Genomic DNA, 14,210 nt, shown 5'->3' with positions numbered 1-14,210 from the left:
AAATAAATAATCTTCGCTGGAACAAAAAAATATAACTCAACCAATGCGTAGTTCCTTAACATGTGTATAAACGGTTGCAATGTTTCTCAGGTGGCTATGCGCCTTTCTTGTCCCTGGCTAAGAGGCTCTGTGAGTCCAGTGAGAACACACCGGGCCCTGGACACTATGACCCCTCACCTGTTCAGGTAGGAGGAAATAATTCCACATTTCACCGGAACGTCAAACAAAGTATTGAAGTTGAAATAGCGCTTCTCTTGTTCTGTCTTTCAGGCCAACATCCATGGTGGGCGCAGTCTGCAGAACACTTCCAAACGCTTTCAGGTGGTCGCCCCTGATGTTCCTGGTCCAGAAGAAGCCCATGGTGACCTGGGACCTTCAGCGACCTCGCTAGAAAGCATGAGGACGGATCAAGCTGAGAAAGCTGCAAAGTTCACGGTGTGTTGACAGTGACTAGAGCTTCCAATTGTTCTGTCTCTGGTGCATGAGCAACCAAGCCAGGAACACAATCCCCGCTCGAAACATCTCTACACTATTCTTGTTTAACTCATTCTGGCTCTCATACCTCTCTAATAATATCCATGCTGTACTGATGTCGTACTCACCATCACAGCACTGAATCCCCTCTGTTTTCACTTGTGCTTGTGGCTATCTAATTGAAATGGCCCTGTGGCTGCAGGCTAAAAGACTCCGACTAGTTCATCGGGCAGATCCTCCCTCCATTCCCTCCCCAGGCCAAGCCTTTGGCTATGAGTTAGACAGAAGTGGTTTTCTCCGCAAGCAGGGGCCTCCATCCAGAGATACCACCCTTGGACCGGCCTACTACAATCTTCCGCTGGTAAGGAAACACTTGAACATGTGCACTCCATACTGTTGGGTTTTCCTGTGTAGTACATTTGAAAATACTGCATCATGATAATATTCATCTGATGCTTTTAGACAGGGAACTAATTCTTTATTTGATGTTCCTGGATTTTATAGAACTGTTCTGCAGTTATTTCCTCTTACCTGAACAGGTGGATGTTCATGCTTTGCAGATCATGAATATTTGCATTTTAAGTATCAGGATTACAATGAGGCAGGTAAATGTTGGTGTCTTTTTAAGCTCTTTGTGTTGATGGGGTTGATGCAGTTTCCATTTGTGTCATTGAGTTTATTGTTTTCATGATATTTAATGCTTAAAAACGTTATTAATTATTGAGAACGAGTGTGAAACAAAGGTACTGTTTTATTCAATGGCCGTTATGCGGGATTTAGTGACACTTAGTGGTTAAGTTTTGAATTGCATCCACCGGGAACGTCAAGGTTTTAAACCCGCCTCCAGAAAAACAAAAACTATACTTTATTAAAACATGATAATGTGTCATTATTTATTTTATTGTTATCACCAAATTACTAATGATTTAAAAAACAGATTTCCAAAATATACGCTATAATTTATTACCGCCTGAGTGACCTCTTGACCTTGAATTGATCTTTGTTTTAGTAAGACCTCGCTCTGTGTATTGATCTTTGGTGTAGCAGCTGTTGACGCATGTTGTGTTTTTGTATTTTGAAGCGATGAGAAATGAAAATCCCCTGATGACTGAAAACTTTCAGACTGGACACTGGTATCAAAATCATCCGGTCCCAGCTTTTCAGAAGATGAATGGGCTGGTTTTGTGTTGGAGGCTGGCCACTCCTAGGATCACTGAGGCGTTTGGTGGAAGAGAAGGCTTCTATCTGTCCCCCTCCTCTTGTTCCAGACGGAGATTGCGTCTGCAGACAAGTACAAAGGCATCCACTTTGGAAACATGACGGGGAGAAGAGGACAGAGCGTGGGAGAGGAAGGTCCAGGTCCAGGACATTATGATCCCGAGATGTGAGATGAAGCCATCGCCTGTTAAGAGCCACCTTTTAAATCTGAATGATCTGATGTTTTATACAGAAACCAGCGGCAGTTCAATAGAGTTTTCTCGCTCTCATTTTGGTGACAACTTACTGCCCCTCACTCTGCTTCATCGTAGAACACTGGAAGCACAGTATGAAAAGACGACTCTCCAAAGAAAGCAGAAGAGCAGAGCAGAGCTTTTCATCCCTCGCTATCATGAGCTGCTGCCCAAAGAAGAGGAGAAGAAGGTTTGTTCAAAGCAGGTCGACACGATCGCATTGAAGACATTTCCTTCATTGACCACGCTGTTCACGTTAACTCCGCTTACTAAAGGTGTAATTTTGTCTGCTCACCTATAGAGGGCAGAAGAGCATTTGCTATGAGCCCCTTCCTTCTCCAGCGCCTCACAAATCTGCTTCCTTCCACATCAATTACAGTTATCGAAGATTTAAAAAGACTGTCACTTTGGGCTCATCTTAACCTTTAAATAAGCCCTTAATTAAAAATAAATGATTATTCCATTGACAAAGTAAAAAGGCCTGTGACATATGTTGTAATAAGTTAACCTCATATTCCTGGAAGATCTGCATTCGAGCAAAACAGGCAACAAAGCGAAACCCAAAACAGAGCAAGAAAACCCCCCCAAACCCTCTCATTTCTCAATTCAAAATTCATAGTATCTCTTTCATTCCCTTCTTAATGATTTACGGATGGCACTGTTCCTCAACGACAGAGTTTACCTTTCCGTAGGAAAGTGTAAAGGAAGACTCGAGCAGCTTTCTTGAAGGTCTTCCACCACTCTGGTGGGAGTTCATCTCACCCAGGTGATTCATTAGCTCTGAGTCTGCATATGGCCATAAGGACCTCCTCCAGTCTGATAGAAGCAAGCTGTTGTTCTGCCTCGACCCTTCAGCTGGGTGAGCGAGGACTTAAGGAAAGTCTTGCTAATTGCATTGTTCTCTACTCCCGATACTGTTGAAGATGAAGGTAATACACCAAATGTGTTTTGGGTGCGTTGTCCTCAAGACTTTTTATTTTTTCAAGAGATGACATTGCTTATGTTCTCTCATAATTACTCTTATATGGAAGCAAATATGACTCACCAGGTTTATATAAATAAAAATTTTGCCCGTCACAATGTGTTATTTTTTTTATTCAGTTGCAACAAACATGACTTGCAGGAATAGCAATCAAAGTTTTGTGAGTTTGCCCCCTTACTGAGAAAGGAACGGTCTATGATTTTTATGGTAGGTTCATCTTGAAGTGAGAGACAGAATAATACAATAAAAAATCCCAATTGCATTATGTTGATTTTTAATATTTATTTGTGTTTTATTGAAGAAAATAAGCATTTCACCTCATACCAACCAGCAGGAATTCTGGCTGCCACGGCCCAGTTTCTTGTATGAAAGACATCTGTCCAGAGAATCAGTCAATATACCAGATTCCAACCTCTCCACAATGAGCAAGACCAAAGAGCTCTCTAAGGAGGTCAGGGACAAGGTTGTGGACCTGCACAAGGCTGGAATGGACTACAAGACCGTTGGCTAGCAGCTTGGTGAGAAGGAGTCAACTGTTGGAGCGATCATTTGGGCTCCATCTCACCTCGTGGAGTGAATCAGATCATGAGAAACGTGAGGGAACAACCCAGAACTACACGGCAGGAGCTTGTTGTTGATGTCAAGGCAGCTGGGACCACAGTCACCAACTGCGGCGTAATGGATTCAAATCCTGTCGTGCCCACAAGGTCGCCCTGCTAAGGGTATAGGAGGACTTCACCTGATGGAGGGGAGGATGAATGGAGCCATGTACTGGATAATCTTGGGTGAGAACCTCCTTCCCTCAGCCAGGATACTGAAAATGGGTTGTGGATGGGTGTTTCAGCTTGACAATGACCCAAAACATATGGCTAAGGCAACACAGGGGTGGCTCAAGAAGAAGCACATTACGGTCATGGAGTGGCCAAGTCAGTCTCCGTTCCTTAATCCTACAGAGAATCTGTGGAGGGAGCTGAAGCTTGGAGTTGCCAAGCGACAGCCTTGAGATCTTCCGGATTTGGAGAGGATCTGCACCGGCCAAAATCCCTCCTGGGGTCTGTGCAAACTTGGTGACCAACTACGAGAGACGTCTGACCTCTGTGCTTGCCAACAAGGGGTTCTCTGCCAAGTACCAAGAGTCATTTTTTTCTAGGTGGTGAAATATTGAATTAATGTAATTGTGATTTAATATAATGTGATTTTCTCGCTGTTAATATGAGCCGACTGTGAAAATTATTGACCCTTCCTTCCTTTGTGCGAGGGCAAACTCACAAAATCAGCAGGGCTGAAATACTTATTTTCCCCATTGTATATTTTATTAAAAACAATATCTCAAAATAACAAAAGCAAAACAAAAATAAAATTGGTTGGTGTGTGGTTTTCTTGGTTTAAAAGAAGGGTATAGAAGCCAATTTGTATACCATTTCTTTACATCTTGTTTTGTTTTAAGTCGTTTCCCCTCAGGTAGTGTCCTCTTGCTACACCTTGCTGCATCTTCCTCTTCCCCCTTTCCCTGGTACGCCTCATATTCTTCATCCTGCGTGCTCTTTGCATGATCCTGGCCTCCTGTGCTCTGTCTCTGTACTTCTCCACATGATCCCTCTCATGTAGTCATTTCTAATCTTGTCTTTCCTGGATATTCCCAATGAAAACCTCAGTATCTTCAACTTCATCTGCTCTGCCTCCTCTAAACCATACATCATGGCAGCTCTTACTACTGTCCTACAGTGCTTCCCTGTCTTTCTAGCTGTCTCCGCCAGTTCCAAACCCACCTGCAGTCTCCTATTTACCTGCCTTATCTCGAGTGATGGGTGGATGAGTATCACGAAACAGCGTCCTACTTTTCTGGGGCCACAAGATGGCGCCCTTACTTTGTAAAAAGATTTCGGCGGGGTTTCGTGAAGTACTTGTTCAAAGCCAAACATTGTACAGCAGACAGTGCTATCTAGGATATTAGGACACTGTTTCATGAAACTTTTTCAAGCCCTCACTACTGTTTCATGAAACATCTTCTAAAATCACTGTTAATCTCTGTCATTATTACTCTTCTTCTCATGTGTGTTTTGTCCCGACAGGGCGTCCCTGGACCTGGACACTATCATATCCAAAGTCAGTTTGAGATGCCAATAAATCCAACGGGTGGCTCCTCCTTCCTCTCTAAAACAAAGGTACGAACTTCATTTGCATCTAGTGCTGTGGCTATTTTAAACTCGTGATTGAAGAGCTTTAAGTAAACATTTACCGAGTGGAATGGAGGAACAAAGAGTTGAATCTCAAACACAATATCACCACCACCTGCCCGCAGCTGAGTCTTTGGGACAATGCTAATGCAAACTAAACATGAGCAGCGTTGGCCACGATAACTTGAACACACAATATGCAACTAATCCCAGTGAGAAAAACACGAGCATGCTGGGACTGAAAGGATGATTTGGATTATTAATAATGAAAATAATGGGTTTATTTAGCCAGTGACTAATGTTGCTGGTCTTCCTCTTGATTTCAAACAAACTTCTGCCTCATTAACACTCATTGTTTTCTTGTTCCTTTTCCTATTTTAGAGCTCAGCGGGAGCCAAGGTCACTGTCACATTTGTGTGCAGGCCTGGCCACTGAGCACACCACACTCCTCATCTAACTCCAGTAACATGTCGAATGCAGCTTCTTATCGTGAACTAGTTTTTACACAAACCAAAGAAAGCAGTCCACCGTGAGACATACCTAGAGACGCCAACATTTTGTTGTGACCAAAAGAACAATCGCTTTTTGTCCTTTGAACAGCTCTCATGTGAGATTTTGGGGGAGCTGATTTCCTTTACCGCGTGCATATGCAAGTGTGCATGTTGTAGTTTGCCGTGACCCAATTTCCAAACATGCTTTTCGCCGCATGCTGCGTTTGAGCGTCGACCCTGTGATGTCGTCACTGACACCCATAGGGAAAGTCTCCAAAGTGTCTGCGCATGTGTCAATTCCTTCCGAAAGCAGAACCGAGGACGACATTTTTCTCAGATCTTTGTCTCCTCTGTGACTCCAGCACCATCTGACACCTTAATCCTGCGGAGGGATGGCGAGGAAAAGAGAGAAGGGGGGAGCTAAAGATGGAGGGAGGGAATGATAAGAAGAACAGCTGGAAGTTTCCAGTTTTTGCGATGTCGTCCTCCTTTGATTTCCCAGTGTTGCCATATCAAAGCATCGATCCATAATTTCACTGTAAGAAAGAAACCCAGACAACAACTCCTGCATTTTCACTGAAAGTTTTCTTCACTCTTGCTGTCTCTCCGGAGTCTGCCCATTAGCGGTGATTTTCCTTTTAATGTATTTTTGTTTCAGAATGGAAAAATAAGCCTCTAACCTTCTGTTTACTTCAAGTACCGTAATGTTTCATTTCTTCTTAAGTCTCTTTTTATGAGCGCTCCGCTCCCATCTCGTTTGTTCTCTTGCTCATAGTGCCACTGGAGACAAACTTCTCTTGTGGCGCTGAGAAACATTTTACACAAACAGAAGTATTCTCATGCTAAGAACAACGATTCTTTGTTAAGTTTAACAAATGATTTATTTGTTTCGGGGGAACTACTTACGTAAAGGACTATTGTTCCATGACTGTGAGCGCACTGTGCTTGGACAAGCACTGTTTAAATGTAATAACAGGTCTGTGATGCCCTTAGATGTCAGGTCAGGAGCGATGAGAAGACGATCAAACTTGACTATCTAGAGGAAGTAAAAGTCGTAACAAGGTTTCCGTAGGTGAACCTGCGGAAGGATCATTAACGGAGACGACGGCGGCCCCGGTGGCAAGTGAGCGGGTGCTGTCCGATTGAAAAACGTGGCCAAAGGGTGGAGAAGAAAGAGGGCTCACTTGTGTGTGTGTGTGTCTCTCTCTCTCCCTTCCCCCCTGCGTCAGTTAAAAAAAAACACTCGCCTTGGACCTTTTCGGCACCATCCCGGGCCGCTGCATGAATAAAAAGAAGCGTAGCAGCGAACCGGGCGTCCAACCGCAGGCTTGGAACCCACAAACCCCCTCGGTCCTACACGCACCTCGGACGCTGTTTGGGAATGCAGCCCAAAGCGGGTGCTAAACTCCATCTAAGGCTAAATACCGGCACAAGACCGATAGAGGACAAGTACCTTAAGGGAAAGTTGAAAAGAACTTTGAAGAGAGAGTTCAAGAGGGCGTGAAACCGTTGAGAGGTAAACAGGTGGGGTCTGCGAAGTCCGCCCGGGGGACTCAACTCGGCAGGTTACGGGCCGCGCGCGCGTCCATATTGGACAATGTGACTCTTTTTCTAAATAAATTGGTGTAGTCGCATGAAGCAGTCCTGATGATGTGTCTTGTATGACTAAATTCAAAACATACTTCCAGTTGGAGACACTAACTGATTGAAAAACTTAAACAACAAAATGAAATGAGTAGAATCAGTTTTGTTTCACCAGTCATATTGGCTAGTAAACTCCCACGGTGTGGTTTAGCTACAGTATGTCAGCCCATGCCCGTGTCACGTCACTTTTCTGTGAGCTTACATGACTTTCCGAGGCGTTCCAAGGAAGGAGGTATGCTTCAAGATGTTTGTTTCAAGCACCCCGAGGGCAGGCACGTGCATTTTAGGGTCTGGTGCTAAATCCAGAAGAAAGGTCAACCATAGCATGTTGTCGTGAGTCATTTGTTTGGATTTACAAAGATTCATTTCTATTACTTCTGGTCACTTACAAGCTGAAAAAAGTGATGTTATAAAACCTATAAAACCAACATGCAACACTGAAATAGTGAACTTTAATATACCTATTGTGACAAAAATATGTTGTGTACCTTTAGTCAGCATCACGCCATCAAAACTTTAGAGCTCATTTGCATGCGACTCTGCAGTGTCACAGAGGTCAGAACACCTCCCTGGCGAACTTCCTGCCGCTGGTTTGCATCCGACACTAGGCATCTATATTTAATGCATTTCTCTGTACACTAATTCCAAATCTCAAACTAAATAAGTAGGGCACTTAGTGTGCTTGCTAACAACAAATACTGCATTGGCCAATATAAAAAAACAAAAAAGCGTTTTTACCTGTCTGATGCTGCTGCAGCTTCACTACAGTCAGATACCAAAATGCAATTGGGTTGAATTGAGTAAATGAGTTTTTTTTTCAGTGAAGAAAAATGGCCTTCGAAGGGGCACCTTTCTCAAGCAGGGAAAAAGGGCTGATGTTGGAACACCACCATCTATGCACACATCCCGTATTGAAACACTTACGCTGACCTATTCACGTCCAACAAGCTTTCCTTACAAAAAGCCTCCATTTGTGTGGGATGTTTAGCTTAACTTGCTGTTCCTTGTAAAATGCTATAGGGCTAACTTGTTAGCAACAGCTCAAGCAAACATCCGTGAATCACAAAATCTGTTTTGCCGTAGACCTTATTGAGAAACTGTATACTATTTTTGCATTGGTTTAAGGTTGTGAATATGGGCATCACCCCTGTACTGCTCTTACATTCTGATCATTTCCTTTCATGACTGTGTAACATTTGCCTTTGACTTCCTGCCAACGGTGCTTTGTGTAACACAGATACAGAGTGGTTAAAACTACAGAATGAACAAGCCATACATGGTTTGCTTGGGCAGTCAAAAGGATCACTGGCGGCCCTCAACAGCTCTCAACTCTCTGCACAAATAGTATGAAGTCAAATTATTACTGACACAAAGCGTCATCCATTATCCAGCGGGAGATTTATGTACGTCACAAAAGTTTTGTCAGTTGGAAGCCTTCTCCTCTTGTTCTTATCTGGCTAAAGGGACAGGTTGATATTTGGAGTGAGTCCTGATTGACAGCAGTGGGCAGCCTACCAGTCTTTGTCAAAGTGAATTTCCTGACTGCACGGTGTCTCTGGGAGTTATGATCAACCTTTACTCAGAGGAAACTCCAAAATTGACGAGCAACGTGGGAGCGTGTCTGAGTAAACGTGACGTTGTTGAACTGAACCAAAGCTGGTGTGTGTGTTTTGCCAAGAGTGTGCTTCGAGAATTATGAATCTGGTGAGCATTAAGAAGGGGACTGAATACAGGATACAACATTACCATTGAGGTGTTGAAATATAAGTTACTCATCATAACAAGATCATGATCCCGTGTTCAAGACAGTTACACAGGTTCTAAATGTCGAGATTAAAGTGGAACATTCAAAGTTTTCTTGCTTTGGTATTTTCCCCTATTCATCCAACCAACATTGTTATGAGTTCAGATTTTCAGCTGCCTTTCTGTTTGACGCGAGATGTTTTCACTTTTCAACTCTGTCTTTTACATCCCACTCAAACCTTTTATCTGCTGTGTTTTCTTTTCGTCGCAACCCATTAGAGGTTTCACCCTGTGAAGGAGGTAGCGCCTCCTGTTGGCTCGTACAATGACCCGCGCTGTGCCCTGGAGCAGGTACAGAGGCCCACAGGAGCGAGGAAAAGCCCATTTGGCATCACCGCAGTGCGCTTCATTCATAACCATAAAACAGACGCCGCACCAGGTCAGCACGTGTTTCTCTTTGAACGTATGTGTGTAACAACTGAAGCGCTGTCCACGCGGAAATGTTTGTATTTCATCCAAACCCATCATCATAGATTGACTATTTTTAACGGCCTATATGTGGTTGGCTGCTGCTATTGGAGTGTTGGCAGGGAGAAGGATCTTCCATTATGGCATCCACTTCCCCCAAAGAAGGAAAATCCGGTATCGATACTGGTGTTACGGTATAGCTCAGATGGTCGAGTGGGCAGAGGGGTCACTGGTTCACTCATCTGTGAATGAGTGACTCAAAAGTGTTACATAAGTGAGAACCTTTTTCAGTCATTTCCACTTAATAATGCAATATACCATGCATTTCTGTGTTCTACATTGATTTCTTACACTATAATTACTTAGTTATTAATCCTTTTATTCATGTTTTAATCAACATCGCCTGTTTTATTTTCAAGCAGGACTTAATTTCCAAAACAAAATCTGGCATTGGTGACTACAATGAAAATGACAAGAGCTAACTGAAGTACTTTATTATCCAAAGGGATGTTCTCTTCAGCCTGTCATTGTGAATTTGCTTTGCAGTAAGAAAAAAAATAAAAGACACAAGTGTGACTTGTGTTTACGGCAGGTGTTTCTTCAGTCCACGCCAACACTGCAACTTTGAATAGCCTCATTGTGCGAAAAGAAGCCGAAGTAACACCCACGCTGCTATTTTTGTGAACTAAAGTCTGGTCACACTTTACATTAAGGTCTCATCTATAATGCATTATTCATTCATTCACAAGACACGGTAATGCTTTTACAAGGCTTTATATGATGTTATGAATGTTCATAATCGCCGGGCTTTAAGTAACTGAACTCCCGTCTGTCTGTTACTAAATGGTAAAAACAATCTTCAGGTGCTTTTAGACACAATGGACAGCACATTTAAAGCACCCTCTCTGCTGTAGGTCCGGGCTCCTATGATGTCTTTGATTATGGCTTGGCTCAAGAGAGTTTTAAGAAGGCCTATTTGGAAAGGACCAAAAGAGGAGGATTTGGCTCCACCGCACAGCGCAACTGCACCTTCTTCAGGAAGGACTCAGCGGACCGTCCGGGTCCTGGACAGTATGAGGTATTATGCAACATCAAAAAGGCCTGACAGTACTTTCAATAATATATCGTTGAATTCACATTTTTGCTCTCTTCAGCTGTGAGGCAGATGAAGTTTTTCAATTTTAAATGTGATCATAAATTATGTATGTTGCCATGCAGACAGAAAAGAGGACGGAGGAGAGCTACAAGGAGAGGAACACAGCCCCGTTCAAATCGGCGACTGGGCGTCTTTCATTATCTCCCTTGGCTAAAGTAAGCTCCCTTTCATCTTCCTTGCCACGTGTTGGAATGTTTCATGAAGTTTTGGCGGTGAAGCAACGTAAACCTCCTTAATAGAGGAGCTCCAGATGCAATAAGAACAGATTCAAAGCCAAGATGTTTGTTTGCATTAATAGGACATTGCAGCATTAGCCACTGTTTTTGAGGACTTAGCTGCAGAAAGCAGGTCACAATTCTCATCACGTTTCCACTATCTTTGCACAGTTCACTCAGAATTTAAGTCAGTTTTCTCATAATCCATATACATTTACACCTCATGTCACATGCATGTCTAAAAAGTAGCGGAGCAATTTCAAATGTTGTAAATAACCTTTTAATTTAGCAACTGCTTAAGGTAGTTTTAGTAGTAGTAATAGTAGTAGTTAAAGCTTATTTAAAGGTAAGGGAAGGAAAGCATTTGGTGGACTTTGTCAGTACCAGATGAGGAGTATCTTTATATATCCATAATGATTTGCGGCCATAAATATAGCAGACCAGCAGCACACTATATAGCAGAGGTGGGCAATTACATTTTCTAAAGGACCACATTAGAAACTGTATGGATTGTTAGGGGCCACCATCTAAAGAAAGAAAGCAATGATGGAAAAAATATCCTAAATATATACTTAAGTAACAAGTACAAAAAGAACCTGATGAAATGCATCAAGAAGTGTAAATAAAACCTCTTGAAATATTTCATTTTATATGCACTTAATTTGAATATAAATCAACTATTGACCAGATGTTCGAGATAAAAAGGCAATTTATTTCAAAGTTTATTTTCAGTATTCCTTCAATTTATTTTGAGGAACAAAAAAAAACACAAAATGGCAAATAAAAAGAAGAAATCTTTAGAACATGCTATATTTACTGCTGAAGTGGTGGTGACTAAAAGAGAAAAAAGACAGAAAAATTAGGACATATTAGTTATAGTTTCAGTCTGACGTCAAACGGGCCACGAAAACTGAGTCCTCGGGTTGCATATGGCCCCTGGGCCACACTTTGCCCAGGTCTGCTATATAGTGATGTAGAGGTCCGAAGTCAAAGAACAGAGACCAACCACAATATTATATCGGATAATAGACTAGGGAGCACAAGGAATTTGCACCTTAATAACAAACATGAGTTTAACAATATCAGTAGTTTAATATTTATGGAACAATAATTAATTTCTGGTGTCCTAACCTCACTGTTTACTCTTATTTGGCAAAAGCTACACCTGTTCTTAAGTTAGCATATACTGTATTGCACTGCACGCAATATCCACCTGCAAATGAGAGAAGTTACAACAATGGCAGTGTTCAGATGAAGAGAGAGCCCAAGTCAAGGAGCTCTCTGGCTCCCACTTGTGGCCATCACATTTAGAGTAATCTGACTACTAGTTACCCGCTTAAAAGGTGACTTAGTTACTTTCCTGATTACATGAATTTAAAACCAACTAAGTTAGATTACAAGTTACTTTTCAAGTTACGCTTAGCAGCTGCCAACAACAGCCCTCATTACCGGAACCTAAAATTTTTATGAAAATTTTGAGGATGTGTTTGGTAACCTAAGAATAAACCCCTGAACCTTTAGGGTGTCTTAAACGCAGCTGTGTGAATGTAAGGTCTATTAACTATTTTTACATACTGTATTAACGGAATGGACCTAAGGATCACACATAAAAAAAGCCACAAATGTGAGTAAAAAAGGTGCAAATACGAACATTACAACCAAGGCAGTGCCTGTCCACTATGAGACACAGTTGTACAAAGCCTCTGTGTGTCACGTCTCCTGTCGGTCACCTGGGGGCAGTAGCTGCACGTAAGTAACTGCTCTGGCATCGCCGCGCTCTGTAGTGCTGGCAGAGAAAGTATTTTAGCAGAAGCAGAACATCAGTACCAATTCTTCCTGCACCAGAAAAGTGTGGCTGGTTAAATTTTCCATAAGTGTCAAGTTTGTGAGGCTGCCTTTTATCTGGCTTCAGTCTATCCTGTTAATCCGTGGACCTTGTATGGTTTATACTGTCATCTGTAGCAGACACCAATTCAAAATTGTGGCTGTATTTTCAGCTAGAAACAGGCATCTCTCTCCCTGCTCTGTTGTTTACATCTGTGTCGCTGGTAGCTTGACACATGAGCTGCCCGCAAGCTGAAGACGTGACTCACATGTACTGCAAGTGACGTCTCTGCCGAAGACTCAGTTGAAGAAAGCAAATAGGAAATGACAAAAATCGTAGCCCACCGTGACTTGGATAAGTAACTTTAAGCTGACGACTGAGTTGGAAATATTATATAATATATATATGGAAATATTATATAAGAGCAGGAGAACAAGAACAGCAGTCAAAATCACCATCCACTGTGTGACGTCTGGACTCTTCCAGAGAGCTCGATCGAGCTGAAGTTCTTGCTCCACCACCATTAGAGGAGCCAGTTGCGGCACCTCAGGATGTCTTCTAGACGCCTCCGTGAGGAGGTGTGCCAGACTTGTCTCACTGAATGGTGACCTCGGGTTTGTAGGGAACCAGTTAATGGATGCTTTTTTGAACCTACTACCACTTTCTCCAACCAAAACAAAAACTTAACATTCATGTTTTTGTACCTCCAGACATCAATCTTTTTTTTATTTTACAGTTGCTTTATACTGCTCTGTGATACGCCTTTTTCTTGTGAGTCCACTGCTGCCATTCTAGTGCTTCTATTTTCATTATAATTCTCAGTTGTTTTTCTGATCCTTTGGCGAAAATTATTTGTTTCCATTCCTTTATTGTTTATTCTTTATTCCAAAGGCATTTTCAGTTATAAGCCAATACATTGAAGGCCTGTAGGAAATGTAGTTTTCACATAGGCCTACAGGGCTGAGATCAGTACATTAGAAAGAGAGTACTCTCTGATGCGAGGGACAGGGTCATAGAGAAATAAGGCCGGGAGATGCCCTCCGTTTATTACATCTGGTCCTCTTCATGTCCACTCATTGTAACTCTGACTTAATAAAAGTGGGGATTCCTTCTGCTTTGATTCGGCCTCGAGTCCGAGCGGCAAAAACAGGACTTTATTTGTGAGTGTGAAGCATTTTCCCTTCACGCCAAAAGAAGTACATATAAGATAAAATGCTGCCACCTCTTAGATGAATGGCGTCTGAATCAGACAACGATGAAAAACTCCTCACACGGCTCGGAGTAGTTTTTTTGTTAATCCCCAATTGTCTTCGTAATTTACCGCTCCGCACAAATCAACTATCTCGACTTTGATGAGCCGGTGAGTGAGAAGCTTATGACATGATGCTGTCTGTAATGGACTCACCCAGATGTCGCTGTCACTCGGGGCCATTTTTCACGTCAGCGGTTTTGTGAAGTTGATACTTTTCTGATTGATGGTGCCGCCATTTCATATCAGTCTGATTCATTTCCCCCCCCATCAGAGTTATAAATAATCAGTGGAAATGTGAGCACAATGTTGTGATTCAGAAAAGTGACGTGGTT

At 42.4% G+C, this 14,210-nt stretch overlaps 1 protein-coding gene across 3 annotated transcripts in view; it reads left to right on the top strand.

Annotated features, from left to right (window-relative positions):
* stpg2 (sperm-tail PG-rich repeat containing 2) overlaps positions 1-14,210 on the top strand; it is a 57,527-nt gene that overhangs the window by 1,636 nt on the left and 41,681 nt on the right. For all 3 annotated transcript variants that reach the window (XR_008415527.1, XM_053869915.1, XM_053869916.1), the window contains exons 2-10: positions 91-185; positions 271-435; positions 677-835; positions 1,743-1,858; positions 2,004-2,115; positions 4,980-5,072; positions 9,242-9,401; positions 10,345-10,508; positions 10,649-10,741. Coding sequence is in view for 2 of the 3 variants with exons in the window: in XM_053869915.1 (XP_053725890.1) it covers positions 91-185; positions 271-435; positions 677-835; positions 1,743-1,858; positions 2,004-2,115; positions 4,980-5,072; positions 9,242-9,401; positions 10,345-10,508; positions 10,649-10,741 (1,157 nt within the window). In the remaining variant the exon portion in view is untranslated. The remainder of the gene's footprint in view (positions 1-90; positions 186-270; positions 436-676; positions 836-1,742; positions 1,859-2,003; positions 2,116-4,979; positions 5,073-9,241; positions 9,402-10,344; positions 10,509-10,648; positions 10,742-14,210) is intronic.

The sequence above is a fragment of the Synchiropus splendidus genome, chromosome 7, assembly GCF_027744825.2.
Source record: "Synchiropus splendidus isolate RoL2022-P1 chromosome 7, RoL_Sspl_1.0, whole genome shotgun sequence".
NCBI lineage: Eukaryota > Metazoa > Chordata > Actinopteri > Syngnathiformes > Callionymidae > Synchiropus > Synchiropus splendidus.
The sequence above is the reverse complement of the archived record's forward strand: the minus strand, read 5'-3'. Positions and strand labels throughout refer to the sequence as shown.